The sequence below is a fragment of the Echinops telfairi genome, unplaced genomic scaffold (genome assembly GCF_000313985.2).
Source record: "Echinops telfairi isolate 266 unplaced genomic scaffold, ASM31398v2 ScPeMD7_7427;HRSCAF=8465, whole genome shotgun sequence".
Taxonomy (NCBI): domain Eukaryota; kingdom Metazoa; phylum Chordata; class Mammalia; order Afrosoricida; family Tenrecidae; genus Echinops; species Echinops telfairi.
In genome coordinates, this window is record NW_022111327.1 from 15,705,313 (window position 1) to 15,731,251 (window position 25,939).

Here is a 25,939-nt window from a genome sequence, read left to right on the forward strand (position 1 = left end):
TTCAGGGGATGTCTTATTTTTCCATGAAGAATATGGTACACATTTATTGTTTATTGTTTTATTAAAAGAGACCTCACACTTCCTGTCTGCTCAGGCTGTGCTGTGGCCAACAGTGAGCTGTGCAGTGGCACCCGCCGCTACTGTCCAGAGTCCAGAGTTACGGTAGCTTCGAGGACCATATTTTCTGGGAGGTCTTATTTTCTGGGTGATGCCTTATATATCAGTGAGAGGCAAATCTGTAAGTAGGTCTTATTTTCAGGGGTGTCTTACTTTTGGGGAAACAGGGTACTTTCTTCTATGAAACAAAACCTGTTGCATAAGGAAAATTAACTTTGTCTCTTTAGGCACAGCTTATTTGCATAAAAATAATAATCAGCCCAGGTTACATAATGATTAAGTGCTTGGCTGCTAACCAAAAGGTTGGCAATTCAAACCCACTGCACAGCTCTCCATGGGAGAAAAAACCTGGTGATCTGCTCCTGTACAGAGTCCAGAACACCAAGCTCACTGCCATCGAGTCAATGCAGACTCACTGCGACCCTGTAACAGACTAGAACCAGAACTGCTTCTGTGGGCTTTTGAGACTGACTCTTTCTGGGTGTAACGAGCCTCCTCTTTCTCTTGCCGAGTGGCTGGTGTTCAAACTGCTGCTGATCTGGAGTCAGCCACCCACTGCGCCGCAAAACCTTGTGTGTCCGTTCTGTTCTGCCACGGGGGTGTCACTGTGAGTTGAAATCCATGTGATGGCACCTCACAACAGAACTCTGGGATGACGATCACAAACATGGAGTTGGTTGGTGGTGGGACTATTCCTGAATGCATAGGAAAACACAGTGTGCAGTAAATAAATACAAACCCACATGGAAGCAGATACGTCTCCCAAAGTAGATAATCTGGGGTTATGTTAAAGAAGATCCTGAAACTGGGATACTCGGGACGGTCTTCCCGTCTCTCTTTCCAGACGCCAGATGAGTTTCCAAGGCAGTGTGTGAAGAGGGTGGCAAAGGCGCCTGCTACCTGAACTGTGCATGCCCGATTGTGAGGCCTGCAGATGAGTGGTTTTAATGGAACACAGACCTAATGTAAAATGACACAGAAACATTATCCACCTTGATTTTCAAAGGGAGAAAGGATAGCAACTAGTCAAATGGGCAGCCTAGTGATATCACTCAATTAATAGTACATTTGCAGGATTGTAAAAGACTGGTGGGCAAGCAAATGATCGAAGACGTTTTCTTTTGTTTTTGTTTTTACTCAAAGGGAAAAAAAAACTGGATAAAATCATTGCTTTTAAATCAGTAAGCTGTGATTGCCATTTTAAAGATTTTATCTGCATATCCTTTAGAGGAGGAGATTCAGGTATTTGGAGAATACATACCAGGGAGCCATAAAATACCTGAGCTCATATCATTAATATATTGGCATATAGCATTTTTACTAGTACACAGGTATGGTATTGCCCCCAAGTAAAAACATTTGCCAATAGCTATCAAAGGAGTCAACAGGAACTCTGGCAGGGCAGTGGGTTATGCATTGGGCAGCTAATCACAGGGTCAGTAGTTCAAAACCTCCAGTGACTGTGTGGGGGAAAACATGAGGCTTTCTACTCCTGCTAAGAGTTAAGAGACTTGGACACTCACAGGGGCAGTTTTACACTGCCTTCTAGGGTCGCCATGAGTCAATATCAACTTGATGGTAGTGAGTTTGGTTTGGGGTTTCTAAATAGAGGTGGCTCTGTTGGGTCAGTCTTGGACTACTCACCTGCTAGTTACTTCCTGAGAGACAGATGAGACCTTGTGCTCTTGTAAAGAATTTTAGCCTCAGAAATCCTATATAAGGGCACTTGGGGATAAAATTGACTTGCTTGACAGTGGGTTTGGCTTTTGTTTGATCAAAACTTTAAAAATACTTATTCTTAGAACCATTAATTACACTTATATAAAAATCTTATGCAAATATAATTACACACGTAAATGTGTGTGCAAATAGTTCATTGAAGCATTAGCTGTAATGACATAAGTCAAGGAGCGCCCTATATGTTCAGCCAGATGTGACTGAATAAATTCTTTATGGAATGTCCACCTTATGGAATATTATACTTCCAATAAGAAAGAATGAAATAGTCTGTGTATACCAAGATGTCAGGCAGTTCATGTCATGTGCTCAAGTGAATTTTAAAATGCAGATCACTGTAGATAATATCCCATTAAAAAAGCCATATACATATAAGCATACTGCAGATTATGTATATGTGTAAAAAAGGATCTGGAACTCTATATAAATATGTGTGTGAACAGTACTTACACCTGGTTAAGTAAAAGAGGCTGGTTTTTATTTTCAGTTTATATCCTTCTGTATTTGGATTTTTTTACAACAAGCATATATTTAATTTTGTAAAAAAATTAAAATATATCTAAAAACAAAAACTCACTGCCATTGAGTCAATTCTGACTCATACCATAGCTGTAGAACGGGGTAGAACTGCCCCTGTGGAATTCCCACACTAGAAAACCTCATCTTTATAGAAAAACAAAACAACAAGTCCTTGGGAGTCAAGCATTTTTCTAGTCCTTTTCCTTTCCTTTAACTTTTACATTCTAGCAAAAAGGGCCATGTTAGGTCAACATATTTTATTGTGGGTGAAGACATCACAGGTAAAGTTCCTGTGTTCTTGTCAGTTTGTCCGAAAATTAACATTCTGCCCAATGTCAGCAATGGCTTCTGAGTAAAATCTGGTATGTTTGTTAATGTGTTAATTGAACGTGTATAAAATACTACCTGGGTGCTGAGCACTGGGGAATTAAAACATGCTTGTCCTTCATTTGTCGCAGTATATGGTTACCTCCTTCCCTATTACTTGACCTCCTCACCGTGGTGTCCTAGTTTAGTACTTGCCAAGACTTTTCTACAGTATAAAGATAATTCCTATAAATATCTTGTGCTTAAAACCCATACATAAAATTTAGCCGAGCTACTTCTTGCCTTGTGCATGAGAATACTCCCTAAAAATCAACATGTCTTTAAAAAAGGATAAGGGGCACGTTGGACAGTGTAAGATATGACAAAATAATAGTTTATAAATTATCAAGGGTTCATGAATGATGGGGCAGTTTGGAGGGAGGGGAAAAATGAGGAGCTGATGCCCGGGGCTTACGTGGAGAGCAAATGTTTTGAGACTGATGAGGGCAATGAATGGACAAATGAGCTTCACACAGTTGATGTATGTATGGATGGTGATAAGAGTTGTATGAGCCCCTAATAAAATGATTTTTCAAAAAAGAAAGAAAATTAAAAAAAAAAGATAAACCATGATTCTTTTGTCCCCAGTTTTCTGAATAACAAGGTCAGTCAATGATTTAGCAATGTGAAATCAAAAATTGCAGGGGTGGGGTGTGTTTGCCAATTAAAAAAAAGGCATTTGTGAAAGATTTGATATTTGGAAATAAAAACTGATGTCATTCAGTGTTGGAAAAAGAAAAAAAATGTATGATACATAATATTGTTCTAAAATATATCTACTGTATTTATATTTTTGAGGGGTCCCCGTGGCATTCAACTGTAAGGCTGGAAGTGCACACCCACCAGCTTCTCCTTGAGAAAAAAGATGTGGCGGTTGACTTTCATAGCGAGTACAGCCTTGGAAAGCCTAGGCGAAGTTCTTCTCTATTCTAGGGTCAATAGCAGTGCAAAGTGGCTCAATAGGCATGGAGTTAGTTTTTGTTTGGGTTCAGATATTTATGAACTAACAATCTCTCCAAGTGTCTGTATCAGATCAGATAATCTCTTGAAATTCCAGTTTTGTAGAATAAAGCCATTTCTTAAGAAAACAAACATAAAAGTTGTCATTAAAAATTATTCTGACTGAGGTTTATATTATACATATGTAGAGGATCACTATTTCTAGCATTGCGTTCTTTAGTATGTTATCCTTTTGCTTCTTAAGGTGGTGAGATATACCTTTTAGAAAGAAAAGGTTTGTTTTAGGTAACTGAAATACTAAGAGGATGAATTAAGCCTAGCTATAGTGGGTTTCGCATTGGCTTGCTAACTGCAAGGTCACGCAACCGGAGAAAGATGGGGCTCTCTACTCCTTTAAGGATTCACAGTATTAGAAACTCATAGGGGCAGTTCTACTCTGCCCTAAAGAGCTGTTATATGTCGGAATTGACTTGATGGCAGTGAGTTTTTGGTTTCATACACACTCCTTCAAGTTGATTTTGACTTACGGTGATCCTATCTAGGGTTTCTGAAACAGAAACTCTTGAAGGAATCAGACAGCCTCATCATTCTCTGGAGGAGCAGATGGTGGTTTTGAACTGCCAACCTTGCAGCTAACACTTACCTGGCAATGCCACTGAATCTTCTTATATTATTAGAAAGATTTTTGATATGCATCTTTATGATATTTTATAATATAATACTTCAGTCTTTGAAACTACACACTGAAATATGCCAGATGTCGCAATATGGGCCTCATCATTATATTGAACATTGCTTCCTTTCGGTACATTTTACCAGCCAATTATTATCTTCCAATTGTTTCATTCTCCCAAGGGCCAACTGCTACTTTTTCATTGGTTAGGGTCCACCAAGGGAGTGGTTGGAAGAGCTCATCAATCAATAGTCATTCTCTTCACCGTAGTCCTGCCCTTCCCCTGATCTGAGGATGCTAGCCGATTCCTTCTCCATTAAACCTTTAGGCATTTGGGGACAATTAAGTCTCATGTTGGGACTCACTGGGCTCCCCTTTTGTAAAAAAGATAATAAAATGTCAAATTTGAAACTTGAAAGGTAGAGGGATGTCTAAAGCACCATCTCTACTTTCCAAAGACATGAAACAATTTAGTTGTTGAAACAAGAGCTGAAACATCTAATTTCAAAGAGATGGTCTGATCTGATCCATATACTTTGAGATATTTTTAGTCTATAAATACACCAAATACTAACATTAAATCCATTACCATCAAGGTGCCCACAGATATTCTCTTATTTTCTTTAAAACAAGATTTTTAAAAAGATGTCTTGGGGTAAAGCTCTACACATTTACTCTTAAACATACAGTATTCCCACTTATTGTGGAGAGGAGCATTAGAAGGTCTAACATCTTACTTTCACATATATAGAAATAGCAGTATATGTGGTAATTTGCTTTCAAAATAAGGTGAAACTGAATGGTTGCATCAATAAATGAAGGTAGGTCAATTTTCCTTCTTTATTTTCATCCTAAATTCATCTTAATTTTATGGTTTTCCCAAATTGAAGTAAAATCTACATTGTCACATATCCAGGAAAATATTCAGGCTTTTAAAAAGTCTTCTCCCGAGTGTTCTGTTAGGTTGTTCGATTGTAAATGTAATTTCAACCCCAGGCAGTTTGGGTAGCTGTTTCGCCTGGAATGGTCGCTCACCTCATGTTCTTGCTTTAGGGCTTTGACCAACTTCGACTTGAAGGATTGCTTTGTGATGTGACCTTGATGCCCGGTGACACAGATGATTCCTTTCCTGTGCACAGAGTTATGATGGCATCTGCTAGTGACTACTTCAAGGCTATGTTCACAGGTAAGTGTCTTTTTAACATTTTATGTCCATATTAAAACCACATGGAAAACCACATGTTGACTTCCCTGTATTTCGAAAGTGAAATTCAGGGCTTTCAGACTGTGCTTTTTGCTTCTTTCACTTTGTTTTAAATTGGGAGTTAGGCGAAGGGTGAAAGAACAAATCAATTTTCCATTCAACACTTCATAGAAGTTTGATTTCATCTCGTTGATTGCAGTCCTTGCAATGTAACAGCACTTACCCCACGCCTTCCCTGTATTTCTCGTTTTCATGCCTCCTTTTCGAATCCTTCTGGAAGGGAAATGCTGCCCCCTTCATCTGAAATGACTGATTAGTCTAAGTTCCTCATGTTTTACCATTGTTATAGCTCCTCTTACGGGCCTGTCTCTTGTTTAGCTGAAAATAGAGCCATGGGGTTGAGTTCATTATCAGACCAGGAAGGTGACCAAGAGCCCTAGTCTCCTGGGTCCCTCCAGTTTCTATCCTACCAGTATGTTTTTTGTTTTTAATGATGTTGAATTTTGTTCCACATTTTTACATGAGGAATACTTTTAGAAGGCTTATTCATCAGAAGGTATGGTTATAGGAGGCATTTAAAAAGCCTGTCAGCTGGATGTATGCCTTCATATTCCTGTCCACTTTTATCTCACAGCTTTTCTTTTCCACACATATAACTTCTTTTGCCATGGGAGACTCTGGTACCACTAATGCAATCTTTAGTCATCAAAAGATATGAAGTGACAGGAAAACGTTTAGGAAATAGTTGCATCATATACGACCTCTATTAGTAGAGAGACATTCATTTTAAAATACTCTCTTTTAACTGCAAATTATGCAGAAGCCGGGCTCTGTCAAGTAGTATGCTTATCTAGAATAGGACTTTTCCTTGATTTTATTGCATCTAATTAGCAGCAGAAATGAGTTTGACCTTAATTAAATTATCCACCTTCATTTAATTGAATGTCTTTTTACTTAAGGTGGAATGAAAGAACAAGATTTAATGTGCATTAAGCTCCATGGCGTGAACAGAGTCGGCCTAAAGAAGATTATTGATTTCATTTATACTGCAAAGCTTTCTCTCAACATGGACAACCTTCAGGATACACTGGAAGCTGCGAGCTTTCTACAGATTCTGCCGGTTTTGGACTTCTGCAAAGTGTTTCTCATTTCTGGGGTAGGACATCTTCCTATTGCATTTTCCTGTAGTAGATCCTGATGCAACCTCCTTTGAAGGGGACTCATTAATCTGCTGTGTAGGCATCTACAGTGTTTCCCGTGAGAGAGCTGACATGCAGTATGTGATCTGAAAGCAAGCTGAGAAGAAAAAAAGTACAGGTGTATTCCGAAATGGTTTCATTTAACAAAAACCTTCTGTGTAATACAATAGCAGCAACCAATAAGTGTTTGATAAGATATATAATTTAACATGTGATAACATTATTTACGATCATATTTTTACCCTCATTATTTTATATATGCAGATTCTTAAATCAAATTCTGATGGTGCTATAGGCTAGGCATTGGGCTATTAACTGCAAGGTTGGAGGTTCAAAATCCACCAGCTGCTCAAGGAGATAAAGATAAGGCTGTCTGCTCCCGTAGGGATTTATGTCTCAGACAACCAAGGGGAAGTTCTACTCTGTCCTTTAGCGTCAGAGGTGGTCCCTTGGAACCAACTTGATGGCACCTAGCACTAACAACAATCAACTTGATGGCTGTGGCTTTGTTTTGTGTTGGAAACATAATTTGAACTTCTAATGGTCTCTTAAAATAAAATCAATACTTTTTTTCTCTCTGCAACATGTAAGCTAAGTCTGAATAACAACTAACACTTATACCTGGAAGGATCTAACTCTCAATTCCATAGAAACATGGCACCCGTCAAAGTGTTTTAGCCTTTCTTTTTTTTCAAATGAGTGAAAGAAGACCCATACAGCCACGAATCAATCAATTACTTAGCAGTCAGTCCCCAGTTCCCAAAGAGCAGTACCTTTTCTTAGTGGAGAGCCTTGTATTTCATTTGTGATAGGCCTTTCTCCTCCAGATCTGTAAGCATCTTCATTCTCGTTTTGTTCCACAGATAATCATCTTAATTTTACATGAAACATCTTAATGTCAAGGCAAAATGAATTGTGTTGAATACAAGTTTTTAAATGTCTCAAATCCAGTAGTTAATTTGCTAGTAACATGTAATACTTATATTTATGGATTCCTTTCATGGTTTTACTCTGATCTTACCAACATATTGCTGTCTTGAGCTAAAATAGGGAAAATGCTATTATGCTATTATTTCTTTAGAACTAATCATTAGGTGGGAGCCCTGGTGGCCTAGTGTAATGTGTTTGGCTGCAAACCGCAAGGTGAGAAGTTCAGAACCAGGCACTTTGAGGGAGAAAGACAATGCTTTTTACACCCATAAAGAGTTATAGTCTCAGAACCCACAGAGGCAGTTCTACCCTGTCCTACAGGGTTACTATGAATTACCATCAACTCAATGGCCTTGAGTTTTTAGAAGCACTAACTAGACATTATCTTTCTACCTTCCAATGCAGAAGGTTAATCTTTTCAACTTCAGATGTCAATTGTGACCACTTCATTTACCTGAGAGAAAGAGATCAAACTGATAAAAGCCTAAGTCATGAAAAGTGATAGTAGTATGTAATCGTTAAAATAAAAGGATTAGAAAGTAATTTTCTGCTGGCTAACTATTTAAAATTTAAAGGCAGCAGCATAGTTGCATTACAGAATCAACACATTTGTAGCAATTCAACTGTTAGTTCCTTTATCTGTTTGAAACCCTACAACTGTGCGCTTTGATCCTTCGGAGGGGTCTTCTGTATTGTAACTGCTTCATGTTGTCTTTCAGTTTATGTTCTTCGTGCTTCAGGTCTTCCTGTAGGCATTCTAAAATAAAGAGACCTTGAGGAAGCAAACACGTGGCATAGTTTCTTCCAGTCCCTCTCGATTATGTAACTAACAACTCTACTTAACTTACCCTTCATTCTCGTTGCTTAAGAAATGTCAGCATGTTGTTACAGGGGAAATCTTCCTTCTATAATTCCATGATAATATCAGAGAAAAGTTGGTTGGTTATTTGCAGGAACATGTGAAATTCAGATTTTCTTGGATCATTCTCTCCCGAGAGAAACCCTGGTAGCCCAAGCTCAGCAGTTCAAACCCACCAGCCATTCCTTTGAAGGAATATGAAGCTTTCTGCCCCCATATAGATTTACAGCCTTAGAAATGGAAAGGAGCAGGTCTAACTATTATTTTGTTGCTCTGAGTCAGGATCAAACTTGATGGCAGAGGCGTTGGTTTTGATTTATGTCATCCATGTCTTTTTTTATAGTTTAGTCTAAGTTCAGCCTTGCACTATTTGTTGACTCTTTTCTTTTCCAGTAACTGAGTAGATCAGGAAAAACAGTAGCCCTGAGGATCCTGTGGATTCAGGAGAATTGCAAGTTTCAAAATACTACATGTACTTTTCAAATGAGCATCTTATTTTAAAATCTTTAGAAGTTATCATAGATCATGGCAGAATGTCATGATCTCATGTTTTAAAGAGTGTGCTGGAATGAAATGCTTTAGAGTTGACGGGCTGTAAGGTTTCCTTAGCAGCACACAGCCACAACATGATTAAGAAAGCCACATTGGCTTTCTAAGTCTTTGATTTCTCTCGAGGGAAAAGAAGAGCTATACAACCAAAACATTACTTGGGTCTGAAATTTTAGATCGAAAACTCTGCTTCTAATAAATTCTATCGCCTGTTATTTGTTCATCATTTCTCAGGAGCACCATTACATGTAATCTGAACCAATAAATAATGTGCAATGTGTTTATACAGTAGGCTTGAATGATAACTGTAAATTCATGTAATGGCCACACTGGGTGTTTAGTGAGATATAGACTTCTATTTCCTAAAAGGTCATCCAGCCCAGTAAAACAAGAACGAACCCCTCCTCATTCTACCATCCTTTGCAGTAATATGTTATTTTAGGGTGGTAATTATTATTCCTGCTAAAGGGATCTAGGAGCTATGCTATTTCTTGGTAGTTGTGGAAAAGAACAGCATTAAATGAATACAAAAGGGTGACAGTGAAAGATATAAAAACTCATTACTATCAAGTCAATTCCAACTCACAGTGATCCTTTAGGACAGACTAGAACTGCCCCTGTGGGTTTCCAACACTGTAAGTATTTATTGGGGCAGAAAACTTCATCATTCCCTTTAAAATGTCTGGTGGCTTCAAACTTCTGACTCTGCTGCTAGAAGCCCAATGCATACCCCGCTACAAGAGCAGGGCTCCTTCAAGGATACAAGGCAGAGCAGTCAAACTTTTCAAAAAGTCGTACTTTCATGTCCCATGGATATAAAGGAAAATTGCCTTTGTTTAGTTTATACTAACTGCGAAGTCTACATTAAATTGTGTCCTTTTGACATTGCATAAGTAAACCATGCTAAATACTGTGCAAATGTGATTGACAAACAAATCGGGCTTAAGACTTCTGTTTGCAATTTGGAATTTGTAGCATCTAGTATTTGCCTTGCAGAATTAGTTAGAGAGGATTATAGGCCAGTACACAGAACTCGTTTAATGTAAAGTTGCTGAAAAAAATGGAATTTTCAAACGAGCTAGAAAGACTTTAATTTGCATATCAAATAGAATGCAATAAAGGTGAGCAAGGAAACTATTTTCCTTACTTGTATATAAAAGAATATTTAATTGGAGAATGAAGATATCATCATCTTGGAGGACACCCTTCTGTTAAGTTATTTTTCAAGTTACCTTTTTTTGATGCAGGTATACCGTTGGATCCACATTTACGTTTATCATCAGTATTGGGACTGAGACACCCACAGGGACGTCACTAGAAACTTTCATTTAGATGGCTGGGTCTGACAGAGTCTCGAAGCCAGAAAAGGAAGGGAGGTGAAAAATCAATATATGCGGGGGAGAGGAAAAAGACTGAGGAAAGGGGAAGCTTTTGTTTTCTCAAGGTAAAACAGTGAGCATCAGAAGTCACCGGAGAAGTCATTTTCTTTTGGAAATAAGGAAACCAGCTAGGGGATGAGGTGGAGGCATTTTAAATAACAGGTGTGGATAAAATGGCCCCCCAAGAATTGTTTTTTTAGTTCAACCCGTGCTTGTTCAGCAAAAATAAAAAAAAATAAAAAAAATTCACATTTCCTATTTAATCTACATTGGAATCATTCTGTAAAAATTAAAACATTACGATACATTAAGGCATATCTCTTAATGTTCACTGAGAGTGAAAAGTTGTACGGAGAGTTCAAAAGGAGTCAAAATTTGTTTCCTCCTCATTAAACAAACCCTGACTTCCTTATTCTGATATTCAATGCGTACCCAGAGAGCTGTACTGGTTGTTTATGGATGAACATCTATTCTGATTGATTTGTACCCAGGATGTGGTGGTTTTTCTGTATTTTAAATATCATGCTTAACTATCACCAAGACCTTTCTCTTCTTATTCACCTCTTAGCTAGACTTCTGTGGGGAAGGACTAGAGGCATGGGTTTTGGTTTTTGGTGAACTACTCATTGCCACTGGTACATTTGCAGCAGGATGTGCTGCCAAATATAGTAAATGTGGGAGCCCAAAGACGGTTGTAATAACCAATATTGTATCCAGCAAGGGAGTACTCAAAAAACCAACCTCATTGCCATTGAGTTGATTTGGATGCATAGTGACCCAATGGATAAAATAGTGCTGTCCCTGTGGGTTCAGAGGCTCTGCATCTTGACTGGAGCAGAAAGCCTCATCTTTCTCCCTTGGAGCAGCTTGGGGGTTAGAACTGCTTACCTTGTGGTTTGTAGCCCGATTTGTAATCTGCTATGCAAAGAGGGCACCTTCTAGTAAGGGAACTACACGTAAAATACAAAGGAATAAAAGAATTAGGTCCCCACAGGTGCATACACCATCAGACTCAGGATACAACCCTTTAATAATCTCAGATGGCATTTAGAAACTGCAGAGACAAAGAGACAGAGGTGTGTGGTTTGTTTCTTTCTTTTGTAAATCATTCCTTTGTTCTCACCAAAAGGTCCCTCTGTTCCCTCTGTCCAGCATTTTTCTCACCAGTGTAACAATAGCAGGTCATCTTTTGCTTGGCTGTTGCATCCATGGCCTCCCATAGGGGCTTGTTTAATTTCTTCCCATTTTTTTCTCTTTGGATGTTGTTCTTTTTCTGCGTTGGTTGTACCCGAGGCCAGACTCTTATTCTATTAAGCTATGTAGCACCAAGGAGAATTTGATACATTAATTAAGAAGTCCCCCAAATATTGCCAGACTTTGCATTTCTCTGGAGAGTAAAATAGCACTGATTTTTTAAAATGAATATGTCCTTGTATGTATAAGACCTTGATCGTCAACAGAATAACATCACGGATATCTGATGAAACCTGTCAGTCATTCAAATGCCAAATTATGTTAATAGCAATGCTTGGCTGCTTCAAGTGAAATCTGAACAATCTAGTACAGCAGCAGTGAGTACCGGTATGTTAATGAGAAAACCATTTTAAAAATTATGTTGCTTGGAACTGCCTTGAGGATAACTGTGTAGGCTACTTGGTGAGAGGACGGCAGTGGGGCTGCGGATTGCAAGGCCAGTAGTTTGAATCCACCAGCTGCTCCAATAAAGAGTTACAGTCTTGAAACCCACTGGGGCAGCTCTTCCCTGTCCTATAGGGTCGCTGCAAGTTGGAATTGACTGGATAGCACTGAGTTTGGCTTTTGGATTGCAAGTTTCCTATGAACTTTTAAAGCTTTCTCCTGTGTTCTACTGTTGCATATGCCCATTATTTGATACTGTATAGCTAAAGAAATATTTGTTGGTTTGCTAGCTGAGGCACTTTTAAGAATCATAACGGAAAAGTGGCTTAAAATGAATCATAGTTGAATTGTCCTGTTTTTGTTTTTCAAAAAATGGCTTATCATTCCACCATTATTGGTCTGCTGTACTTTTACAACTTTATTCCTTGAATTCTGGGATTGATTTCTGTGGGTTTGATTACAGGTACTTGATACAAATTAATATCCCATTACATATTTTTCTGAGTCTCATTTTAAAATGAATACATATATAGCAATTCTTTATCTTAGTTTGACAGGTATTCTATTTTTAGATTGCATTTATCATTGCATCTTTGATTTTTCTATTGCTATTCTTTGTGGTATATAACCCTTGTTATAACCCCACATTGTGTGGTAGCGCTTGTATATGAGCTGTTGAAAATACTGAATCCTCTTGCTACCAAGAAGATGGCAATTCAGAAGGTTCTGGAATACCAATCTCTGGCATGTCTTAAGACAAGAGTATACAGCTATCTACATTGACTAGGTAGTCTGTCAAGATCTTTTCCAGTCCTGTGAGTTTGCCTGTATGAGTGTGCTGGTACAGGAAAGGTATTTTAGGTATTATGAGTGTCTTTAAACAGAAAAAGAAGGTAGGATTGATTATCCTGCTATTTTAGTAATTGTTTTCTGAAGCTTAACATGGAACGAGGAAGGAATTACATATCTTGATTTTGTTCTTAAAGTATAAATATTTATTCTGGTCTGAAATCTTTGTTTATTTCACATTTAGTGTTTTTGTGTTAGTTACATTTTAGTTCTTATATACAAACTATATAATAAGCAACTGAGAAGCTATTTTGGATGACTTTTGTAAATAAAATCAGCTGAGTTCAAATTCATTTTCAGTAATACATATATGAAGAAAGCTCTGTGTGTGTGTGTGTTTGTGTGTGTGCGCGCGCGGCTATTATCCTTAGAACTGACTGTGGTATTGCATCCTAACTGGGCTTTTATTTTCCCCGAAGTGTAATGTTATCAGTCTTATTTCAGCTTTTAAATATAAGGAGCCTAGAAGGATTAGCCAAATTTTAAAGTCATCTATTAATCTGTTAGCAGTGTAGTTGCATTATGCGACAACATGCATTTGAGGCCTTTGACCTGTCTTCGTGTGTCAACACACACACATACACACATTTTTTGTGTGATTTGTTTCTTGTGCTACATTTCCTTGTGCTACATTCCTGCTTTTATTTTGGACTAATCAGTTGTTAGAGTACTGATAAGAGTCTTCTTGCAGAAGTAGCTCTCTCTACTACACTGGGGTCAATTCTGACTCCTCGTGACGTGGCCGGACCGAGTGGAAAGGCGGCATAGGGTTTACAAGACTGTCATCTTTACCGGAGAGGCTGTGGGTATTTGATCTGTTGATGACTTAGCAGCCAAGTGCTTGGCTTCTGTAGCAGCAAAGTTCCTGCTATAATTGAACCTCACTGCCATCGAGTTGCTTCCAACTCATAGCGACCCTAAAGGACAGAGTAGAACTGCCTCTGTGGATGTCTGAGATTGTAACTCTTTACAGTAGAAAACCTCATCTTTCTCCCAAGGAGCAGAATGGCTGGTGGTTTTGAACAGCTCACCTTGTGGTTAAGAGCCCAATGTGTGCTCCACAATGCCACCAAAACTCTTGCTGCCCTTGAACAGCTCTCTGTTTTCCAAAATTTCCATCTGGCCTGAAGGAATAGAAACTCTCTCATTGTCATCAAAATGATTCCAACTCATAGCGACACTAAAGAGTTTCTGAGACTGAATTTTTATGGGAGTAGAAAGTCCCATTTTCTCTTGCAGAGAGGCTGGTGCCTTCGAACAGCTGACCTTGCTGTGAACAGCCCAATAGATAACCCCCAACACCACCAGGGCTCGGCCAGAGTATAGTATCATGAAAGGGTCGTGTTGTCATATTTGTTTTTTGTTTTTGTTTTTTGCTTAATAGGTCACTTTAGACAATTGTGTCGAAGTCGGGCGGATTGCCAACACCTACAATCTGACAGAAGTGGATAAATACGTGAATAGCTTTGTCCTGAAGAATTTTCCTGCATTGCTGAGCACTGGGGAGTTCTTGAAGCTCCCCTTTGAGCGTCTTGCCTTTGTGCTTTCCAGTAATAGCCTTAAGCATTGCACTGAACTTGAGCTCTTTAAGGCGACCTGTCGCTGGCTACGCCTGGAAGAGCCCCGGATGGACTTTGCTGCAAAGTTGATGAAGAACATACGATTTCCACTGATGACGCCCCAGGAACTCATTAACTATGTGCAAACCGTGGATTTCATGAGAACTGACAATACTTGTGTGAATCTGCTCTTAGAAGCCAGCAATTACCAAATGATGCCATTCATGCAGCCCGTGATGCAGTCAGACAGGACTGCCATTCGGTCTGACACCACTCATTTGGTTACCCTCGGAGGAGTGCTGAGGCAGCAGCTGGTGGTCAGCAAAGAGCTACGCATGTATGATGAGAAGGCCCATGAGTGGAAATCGCTGGCCCCCATGGATGCCCCAAGGTACCAGCATGGCATTGCCGTCATTGGAAATTTTCTCTACGTCGTCGGCGGACAGAGTAATTATGACACAAAAGGAAAAACAGCAGTCGATACCGTCTTCCGATTTGATCCTCGATACAACAAATGGATGCAAGTTGCATCTCTAAACGAGAAGCGCACGTTCTTCCACCTAAGTGCCCTCAAAGGATACCTGTATGCAGTCGGTGGGCGAAATGCAGCTGGTGAACTACGTAAGTGTGGGCATAAATCTTAATCGCCGAAATCAATTCTTTTGCACACACATTGCTCTTCACTCAGAAACTAAGTAGGTCTTTCGAATTAAAGACCAACAATGTAGCTTGGATCATTGAAAAATCCGTTTACTTATTTTAACAGTTTCCATCCCTTGCAGAAGTTTTGAACAACAAATACTACTGTCAATTCCACAACATTTCTTCTTCCTTGTACTAATTATTGTTCATGTCCATTTTCTTACACACCTCCATGTCCCTTTGAGCGTAATAGTGCAGTGTTTGCGCTAGAGGTTTACCTCTACTGAGCTTCGCATACAGAAACAAAACAACACACAAACAAGAGGCCCAGCCATAATGGCAGAATGAAACAAAAAAAAAACTGCAATTGAGAACAAAATAGAAAATATTGAACATTTATCCATTGGATCCAGAGGGAGATCAAATAACAATAGATCACATTTGGACCTAGGTGCAACTGCAGTAATCTGCCCTGCAGTGCATTTTGTCTGATAACAAGGCCTTTCCTGTCCCAGTACCTAGTTAGAGGCTGAATCCACATGGGGGACCCTATGAATGGGGTTTGGGCTTTCATTGTTATCCATAGCTTTCTGAATACCAGGTGCTCTGAATTTAGCTTCTAATATCGTTCCCTTTCTCTGGGTTCAGTTTTTATTATTTATAATTCCTACATCACACAGACTGGTTTGCTTCTCCCATGTGGATTTAGCTGGCATCTCACTTAGATTTTTTTCCTTTTTTAAATAATTTTATTAGAGGATCATATAACTCTTATCACAATCCATACATAGATCAATTGTGTAAAGCACATTTGTACATTCATTGCTCTCATCATTCAAAAAACATTTGCTCTCCACTTAAGCCCTTGGCATCAGCTCCTCATTCCCCCCTCCCTCGCAGCTCCCTCCTCCCTCATGAACCGTTCATAATTTATAAATTATTATTTTGTCATATATTGCACTGTCCGATGTCTCCCTTCACCCACTTTTCTGTTGTCCACCCCCCAGGGAGGAGGTTATATGTAGATCCTTGTAATTGGTTTCCCCCTTTCCACCCTACCCTCCCTCCACCATCCTGGTACTGGTATCAACACTCTCACCATTGGTCCTGAAGGGATCATCTGCCCTGTATTCCCTGCGTTTCCAGCTCCTATCTATACCAGTGTACATGCTCCGGTCTAGGCATGTTTGTAAGGTAGAATTGGGGTCATGATGGTGGGGGGAGGAAGAATTTGGGAACTAGAGGAAAGTTTTATTAAGTTTCATCGTTGCTACACTGCACACTGACTGGCTCGTCTACTCCCCGAGACTCTTCCATAAGGGGATGTCCAGTTGCCTACAGATGGGCTTTGGGTCTCCACTCCTCACTCCCCCTCATTCACAATGATATGATTTTTTGTTCTCATGATGCCTGATACCTGATCCCTTCGACACGTCATGATCGTACAGGCTGGTGTGCTTTTTCCATGTGGGCTTTGTGCTTCTGAGCTAGATAGCCGCTTTTTTCTCTTCACACTTTTAAGACACCAGACGCTATATCTTTTGATAGCCGGGGGCCATCAGCTTTCTTCACCACATTTGCTTATTCACCCACTTTGTCTTCAGCTATTGTGTCGGGAAGGTGAGCATCATAGAATGTCAGTTTAATAGAAGAAAGTGTTCTTGCATTGAGGGAGTACTTGAGTGGAGGCCCAATGTCCTTCTGCTACCTTAATACTAAACTTATAAATATATGCACATAGATCTATTTCCACATCCTCATATATAAGTATATTTGCATATGGACACGACTTTATCTAGACCTCTATAAATGCCCTTTGCCTCCCAGCTCTTTCCTCTATTTCCTTTGACTTTCCTCCTGTCCCACTATCATGCTCAGTCCCCACCAGGGTTTCAGCAATTCCTCTTTGTTACATTACCCTTTATCATGCCCTACCAGGCCTCTTACACACTCCTCACCACCAATTTGGATCACTTGTTGTCCCCTTGTCCCTGGGTTTGTTAACACCACTTCCTTTCCCCCCACCTCCCCCTCTGCCATGTCCCCCCGGAACTGTTGGTCCTGTTGTTTTCTCCTCCAGATTGTTCATCCAGCCTATCTTATTTAGACAGACCTGCGGAGATAATAACATGCACAAAAACAAGACAGAGCAAAACCAAGCTACAAAATAAAACAACAACAACAAGCCAATGACAAAATACACAACGAAACACAAGAAAGGAAAGCTTGTAGTTCGTTCAGGGACTGTTTGTTGGCCTTTATGAGTGTTTTCCAGTAGAATCTGATGGAGTGTCAAGCCCTGGACCCAAAGTCTATTTTTGGTGTTCCCTGGGTACTTTGTTGCTCTGTTCCCCTTGCTGTTCTGTTCCACGCCCTCAGTGTTTTGCCTCGGCGTGGTGGGATGAGATCGGGAGGAATTCCCACACTGTGTCTCCAGTGTTGTCCCCACAGTGTAGTGCTATGGGTCAGTGAGGGATATCATGTCTCATAGTGAGGCTGGTCATATGGTCTTCTCTGTGGCTTGGCTGCTCTGAGTAGGAATCTTGTCCTCAAGGCTTGGTGGGCCAGGTTGTGCTCCTCTCTCTCTTCCTCCCCCTTCATTTGCTCCTGTGTTCTCTGATCAGACATGTCCCTGTCCTGGAGCTGCAGATTCAGTGCTGTCCTCTGAAATAAATTCTTCTGGGGTGAGGGACAGGTGTCCACATAGTTAGGATTGGGGCCAGCTCCTCAAACCTCTATGTGGAAAGCCTCAAAAGGACCTAATAATGGCATAGCGTATAACTAATCTTAGTCCCCAATACAGCAGTACTTTGTATAATTCACTCTACCTACAAGGTGCAGTTTTCTTATTTTAGATGCAATTGGAATAAGGTACTATATAGCTTTCCAAAATGAAAACCAAACCTTGTAGCTTTCCCTCTCTTCTTCTATTCTTGTTATCAACAGGATCATGGCAGTCACTCACTATTCCAGACTCCACAATGCTAGAGAAGTTTAAAATACTGTCATCTGCCCTGGATACGTTCCAAGTCATTCTCAGAATCATTTCTACTCAACATTCTAAGACATGAAAGATAATTTAAGAGATTGGAGATCAAGCTATTCATTGGCATAGAAAATACATTACACTTTTGTAAATCTCTTTCTTGTTAGTGACATTCTATTAGTATGACTGATCTTTCCTATTCCTCCCTTTGTTGTTACAATGGGTTTTTATTTCAGATAAGACTATCCAGATTGTTGGACTAAGTGGTACACACATAAACTATATACATTTCTCAACATATTTTAATAATCAGACTTTCAAAAGCATTTCAGGCTTGAGTACCTGCAGCTTAGAATTTTAATTTTCTATTTTTCAGCCAGCATTCCCAACATATTTTAATATATTTAAAAAACACATTTATATTGGCTGTGTCTGGAAATATTCAGAAGATGTAAGTATTGACCAGAAGGTAATTTATCAGAGTAACTGCTTGTATAAAATATTCCTTATGAGTTCTTTTTGCTAATCACCCCTGCAGTCTGGGAACATTTTGTAGCACTTTTTCTCAAAAGAAACACTTCCAGTTTTCAATGTCACTACTTGTTTTCTTGTGATTATTATCCGTGGTACTATGTAGCTACTAACTAACTTTTCAATGAGTTATGGCTAATTTTTCATTAGAGACACTTAATTTTTTTGTCTGAGAGTGGATAATCTTCAGGCCAAAGAGAGTCACTAGATAAAATTCAGAAGCTACAGGGTTCATTTTTGTGACCCGTTCCTGCCTCCATTGCTGTACCCAAGTGGGAACAAGAAGTAACTGCCTCAATGAGCAGGTGACCCATTCACAGACTTCCTCGCGCATGACCTTCCAAAACCACCCCTTTCTCTCTTATGAAAAATTGCCTTCAGTGTTTCATTTTGAATATGGAAAGACGCATTTTGAAAGTTCCTACAACCAGGCTGTTAGTGATGTCTTCCTAAATTTCCACGTATTGTGTGATTATGTTTAAGCTTAAATAAAAAACATAGCCACCCAAAGCTTAACCTTAGGATAATGATTTTCTCAAAAGTTCCTTCTATATAGCATATATAGGTCTATTCTCATTAAATATTCAACTACAATTTCATAAATTTCATAAATATGATTATAATATTTTCTTAAAAAGCCATACTTTGAAACAACTGTAATTCCATTTATAGAACAATCAGTTGATATTTTTTCCTGTGGGATCATCATCTATAAATCTGTAAGTAAGTGGACTTTTGTTGAAAATGACTCGTTCAGTGAAAGTCAGCATGCTCAGCAAATGACTCTGTACCAAACATGTGAATGAAAACATCGTCTAATTTTTAAAAATCACATACTGACTTATGAAGTATATACAGATCAGGAGCTCCAATTTCAAGGAGTGTCTGTAGGTGAAAAAGAATAATAAAATAAACCTAAAGAGCAAGAGGCTCATTTTTCTGACCTATTCCACCCCTTCTATAATATACCCAGTGGCAGCAAGAGGGATCTTGTCACTTTCTCTCATCAACTCTTGCTAATGGAATAGAGTTTACAGATTGTTATTCTCACTGTCCCTAGCTAGCATAGTTGGTGGTACATTGGGCTGCTAACCATAAGGTCAGCAGTTCAAACCCAGCAACTGCTCTTTGGGAGAAAGGGGAAATAGTCTGCTTTCGGACAGACTCACAGATTCAGGAACCCAAGGCTTATTATGAGTCGGATTGAGTGGACGTGAATTCATCTGTATTTTATCTATTTCTGTTTCTCTTAGTGTAACTAAGAAAAGTATCTGAGTTGATTTCCCTTTTCAGTTTGATAGGGCCAAGTGTTTTGTAGAGCACCAACTTCTGGTTCTAAAAACACTGCTCTTGTGCTTCCGAATGCTCCTGCTGGAAGCTGTTTTTAGTTCTCCGGCTCCCCAAACAGCCCGTTTTCTCTAGAGGTCATGTTTGTGTGGGGGTGGGGTGGGGAGCTCCTTTTTTTCCCCCCCAACACTAACATTTGTTGTAATACATCAACATTCCAATTTCAATCTCCACAGATTACGTGAACATATTTGTATGCCTGTATAGAGAAGGGGGTAGTAATGGGCGACAGAAAAAGAGGATTGATAGGAGAGTCAGTTAGCAATTTAATAAGTTCACGAGTACTTGGACATCATTCGCTCTTCTCACACACAATAGGCATCGACTGGAAAGCACCTAACAAGTCACATCTATAATTATAAAAAGAAAATGGGCCACACATTATTGTATTTGACCTTTTAAAATCCTTTAATGAAGTGTCTGACGCTAAGGAAAATCTAAGTCCATAGTACATAAAGTAGAAGCATAATGTCTGTGTGTGCACGTGCCTGTTTGTTGGCTGGAGAGAGAATTCCACAGAAACTCCACTTCCCTTGGACACCTGTTAAAATGGGAAACGAAGGGGACCTTAGAGTACCTGTCACTCACTTTAGAAAGGAGTCGGTTATTTCTGTCATCTTTCAAAATTATGTCATATAAGACAGCCAGCTTCCACTGAGATTTTCTATATTAAAGTGAAATGTGACAGGTGATGTCTTTCACTTGTTCATAAGCCAACATTTTGAAGAGTGAGAAAGCTCATGGAAAATGTGTTAAGTATTTCTTCCAAATAGATATCCAATAGAGTCATGGAGAATTGACAAATCCATCAGTCTCCCTCAATGGATGTGGAGTTTTCCTGAGGAAAGCAGTGCCTCACCAATTGACACTCTAGGGCCTGTGGTCCATCCTCCTTCTATTAGAACCATCATTGTTTCGAGTGGTTTCCCTACTTGCAAAGAGCACGGAGGCGCCACTCTGGGTTCTGCTGCTTATCTGGCCTTCAATATGATTGCCTTTGGTGACGTACATAAAATAACCAAACTTAGTGTAATTCCTAAATTATAGAGAGTTATGGTGCTGTCAGGTGAATGCTAGACTGTCAACTGCAAGGTTGGTGGTTCAAACCCACGAGCTACTCTGCCTGGAAAAATATGAGGCTACCTGCTCTCATCAATATTTACAGCCTCTGAAACCCTTTATTGGGCCACTGTGAGTCAGAATTGACTTGATGGCAGTGGGTTGTATTTTTCCCCCCCTTGGGTTTAAATACATGGCCACCAGACTACTGAAGGTGAATTTCTAGATAAGGTTTTGGCAGATTTGTTGTTGTTGTTGTTGTTCAGGGCCAGAAAGTCAATATTTTCAGCTTTGCAGGCCAGATAATCTTTGTTGCAGATACTCAAATCTGTACTGTAGTGTAAAGAAGCCATTGTAGTCTAAACAAGCCATAAACAATTTATAAACAAATGGGTGTGGCTATGCTCCAATAAAGCTTTATTGGTGGTCTTTGAAATTTGAATTTTATAATTGTCACATGTGACAATATTATTATTCTTGTGCCTTTTTCTCAGTTCTTGCAAGCTGCAGGCCTAAGAGATACAAAAAGGTGCTGGATTGGTTTGGGCTCGTGAAGTGTAGTTTGATGACCCCTGATCTATGTTGTCTCCTTTGCACATCTCAGCCATTGTGACAGAGCCACCGCTTCATACTGCAACTCTTTACCTTGTATCAAATCTTGTTGTTCTCCTCCACATAGTTGTTGGCGCTCACATACATCTCCATGTCTTGTAAATAGGGAAAACCGAAAGAAGGTCTGCGTGTATATTTTTATAAAATCAATGCATTCATTTGATAAATACTCTTGATTTGACTAATTGTGATAGCTGTTCTACAGAGAGAAAGCCTAAACATGAACAAAAAAATGAAAGAACTGGAAGACAAGTGGAGGGGTATTACTTATTTGGAAGAAGAAAAGTTTAGGGATGACTAATTATTGTATAATTGTTACTGGAGTTTGATAGACCTCTTGCACTGAAGGGCTATGGGTGAGAGAGTGTACAGGGATTCTTAGGAAACTATTTATGAAAAAAGTGCAATCAACTCACTGACAGAATCAGTATTATCTTTCTACTTAGGAAAAATATTAATCATGAAGAGTGATTAGCTACCCGGTTTGAAGGTCCACTGTAAATGGAGTACTAGGAAATTCATTGCGATGGCATCAGAGCAGATTGAATTAGATGTGAAGAAGGACCGTGACACTTTAGAAATGTTCACTTAAAGTTCAAGACTTTAATAAAAGTATCAAACCATGAAGAAACCTATCATATGCAAGTGCTAACAATGGTCTCTGAAGATGAAAAGAAACATTCCCTCCCCGATACTCCTTTACTTAATCAGATATAATCTTCCCATTAATTACCTTTCTGATGCCCACTACCCATCAATAGGCTAGGTCCTTTAAATTTTGAGAGAGATAACAATGTGCATTCAGTAGACTTTTTCCAGTCAAGTGTGTGAAAGTCATGCTAAAGGCAAATGAAAATGAACTTTACAGAAGATATTCAGTCAATGGAAAGAGTTAAAAACCACATTGGAGCATGTGACAGATTGAGCTTGCCTCTAAAGATGGAAATAGCCTTTCTTTGGGGGAATGATGTTCCAGAATCATTGATTTAAGGGTTAGAAGAAACAAAGTTGATAAGGGTCGGAGCTTGGAGCAATGAACAAAGCCTACAAACGGGTAGATCTTGAGGAGCTGATGCCAGGGGCTCAGGTGGAGAGCAAATGTTTGGAGAACGGTGAGGGCAATGAATGTACAAATGTGCTTTACACAATTGATGTATGTATGGATTGTGGTAAGAGTTGTATGTACCCCTAATAAAATGATTTATAAAAAGGGTAGAACAAAATTTAAATAACAAAAGCTTTTGAAATATAATTGAAATTCAAAGCTAAATAAAGTGGAAAATGAAATCAGTAGAGTGATATGAGAAGTGATTTAATATGGGATGTTTCAGGGAAAAAATAAGTATTTTGCACTGTGATTTTGATGAAGACAAGACATTTTAAAAATCATTTTATTAGGGGCTCATACAACTCTTATCACAATCCATAAATACATCAATTGTGTCCAGCACATTCATACCTATGTTTCCATCATCATTCTCAAAGCACCTACTTTCTACTTGAGCCCTTGGCATCAGCTCCTCATTTCCCCCCTCCCTCCCCGCTCACCCCTCCCCCGTGAGCCCTTGATAATTTAAAAATTATTATTATTTAAGACATTAATTTTTTTGACAAGACATTATTGACTGGAGAAATGAACCTCTCTCTTGTTTTACATGTGCCCATGTTATTATTATTATTATTATTTATTTATTTTTAATCAATTTATTGGGGCTCATACAATTCATCACAATACATAGATCAATTGTGTAAAGCACATCTATACATTTGTTGCCCTCATTATTCCCAAAATTCGCTTGCCTCTTGGGTTCCCGGAATCCGCTCATTTTACTTTTTTCCCCCCTCCCCTTCCCTTCCTCCTCCCCTCTCCCCCATGCACCCTTAATAATTTATAAATTATTATTGTATCTTATATTACACTGTCCGGCGTCTCCCTTCACCCACCCTTCTGCTGCCCGTCCCCCAGAGAGGAGGTTATATGTAGCTCCCTGTGATCCATTCCCCCTTACTACATCCCCTTTCCCTCCTGGTATTGCCACTGTCACCCCTGATCCTGAGAGGTTCATCTGTCCTAGATTCCCTGCGTTTCCAATTCCCATCTGTACCGCTGTGCATCATCTGGTCTAACCAGGTCTGCAAGGCAGAATTGGGGTCCTGGTAGTTGGGGGGAGGAAGCGTTTAAGAACTAGAGGAAGGTTGTGGGTTTCATTATTGCTATACTGTACCCTAAGTGACTCATCTCCCCATTACCCCTCTGCAAGGTATGTCCAGTTGTCTAGAGATGAGCACTGGGTCTCCATCACGAATGATATATCGTTAGGATTGCATTTGGATGCAATTAGCCAAAATATTATTCAGCTGGTTTTTCCAAATCACCCATTCAGAAGACTTTTGCTTACGTGACTGGCTAAAAATGTATCATAAGGTCGACCTCAACTGCAAGGTGTTCTGCTAATTTAAATTTTGCTTTAAAATGCCTTGGCCAAGGATGTGGTTCTGTTAAGGGGAAAAAAAGAATTGAGGGAGATTAGAACTCGAGTTAGCAAAGGGCATTATCTTCTATAATAGTTGGCACTTCATAAATAATAAATAGTATGTACTTTTCAAGTCAATCTAGACTTCCCAACAGCTCTCTTGTCTACCTTTTACATAGAGATTGCATTTAACTTCTATGCAGACACTTAATTCTCTTATTGAGGTTATAACAGATTAACTGAAAAATATTTCAGTAAGTTAAATTCATTTTCCCAATAATTTTGTATTTTGTAGCTAAATCATTTTCAGGTTAAGCGTACAACTAGTGGCAGTGTTAACAGATATATACAAATTATTGGTTTTACCATATAAATACCGAACATTGTTATCATCATGCATTTCACAGTCTGAATACAAAATGCCTTGTGTCTGCAGAATGTAAAAGAGGTGGAAGACATACTTTCATTCCTCAGTCAATCTAACATTTTGCTTCATATATATTAATGTTTGTTCTAATGTAGTTGGTCAACTGGGACAGCCTAGAATTGATTTTTATTTTTCCTTCCTCATGAACTTTTTCCATCATTTCCACATTTTTGAGAAAAAAATTAATATGTAGATTGAAAAAGATATTAAATTATAAAGACTTAACAGTATGTTAGAAGGAAATGAAATCCAGAATGTCAGAAATGTGTTACATTATTAAATTGTTTCTGGTCTACCATAATATGTGTGAATGGTTCCTATTATTACTGCAGTCTTAATAGTTGCTCTAAAATCAGCGTTAAATAGTTTCTGATATATGGAATAAGTACATTTCAATTATTTGGAAATTATTGTTGTTTTAATCAAAATTAAAATCATTCATTGCTATATTTGAAATTAAAAATAATTTTCTTTCTTTTTCTGAATAATAGCTACTGTAGAATGCTATAATCCAAGAACAAATGAATGGACCTATGTTGCCAAAATGAATGAGCCTCACTATGGACATGCTGGAACTGTGTATGGAGGAGTAATGTATATTTCAGGTATGTGGACACAATAACATGTAACAAAGGGGCTTCAAAATGTTCATGGAAAAAATCCATTTTCTTTCCATTCTATTTTTCCATGAACTTTTGAAGCCCCCGTTTACATAATCTTTTAATTGTATGATTATCTTTCCATGTCATTGTAATAGTGAAAATACAGAAAAAGAGATAATTCACATATGATTTATGTTAAGTGTCGAAGGTCTTTTTAGATGTCTATTTGCATATGAATGCATTTGACATTCTACAAATTCATAAGACTAGCAGCAAACCAGTCCTGCTATAAATGTATAATTTTGAAGTAACTGAACGCTGTTCAGATCCTCCAAATTGTTTTCCACCTCTTAATTTTGAATTAATCACCATTCATAGTTTATTCAAATGTTAGCTATGCTGAGGAGTTATACTCATATTATGATATAACATATTAGTTTTTGAGATCTTTTGAGCTGTACAATAATGTTCCTTCTCTCATTTGAGGGCAGCCCATAATGTGGCTGTTTTCGTTTTCTATTGCATTTTTGTGAGGTTCTACTATGATATCTTTGAGTAAATAATTCTATGCTGATTACTTGTATGTTAGCTACAGGCAGATTTATACATATGTTAAAAAAACTCTGAAATGACCGTTTAGCTGAGCAAGGTGCTCTTGTATTAGGGGAGTGCGCATGAGGAGGCCCAATGTCCACCTGCCATCCTACTACCAAACCTATAA

The 25,939-nt window shown here is 38.8% G+C and overlaps 1 protein-coding gene across 7 annotated transcripts in view; it reads left to right on the forward strand.

Moving 5' to 3' along the window:
- The window catches only part of KLHL13 (kelch like family member 13), a 204,177-nt gene that overhangs the window by 172,439 nt on the left and 5,799 nt on the right, over positions 1-25,939 (forward strand). For all 7 annotated transcript variants that reach the window (XM_045298582.1, XM_004710083.2, XM_045298583.1 and 4 more), the window contains 4 exons: positions 5,426-5,558; positions 6,536-6,732; positions 14,364-15,159; positions 25,108-25,221. In XM_045298582.1, the coding sequence (XP_045154517.1) occupies positions 5,426-5,558; positions 6,536-6,732; positions 14,364-15,159; positions 25,108-25,221 (1,240 nt within the window). The remainder of the gene's footprint in view (positions 1-5,425; positions 5,559-6,535; positions 6,733-14,363; positions 15,160-25,107; positions 25,222-25,939) is intronic.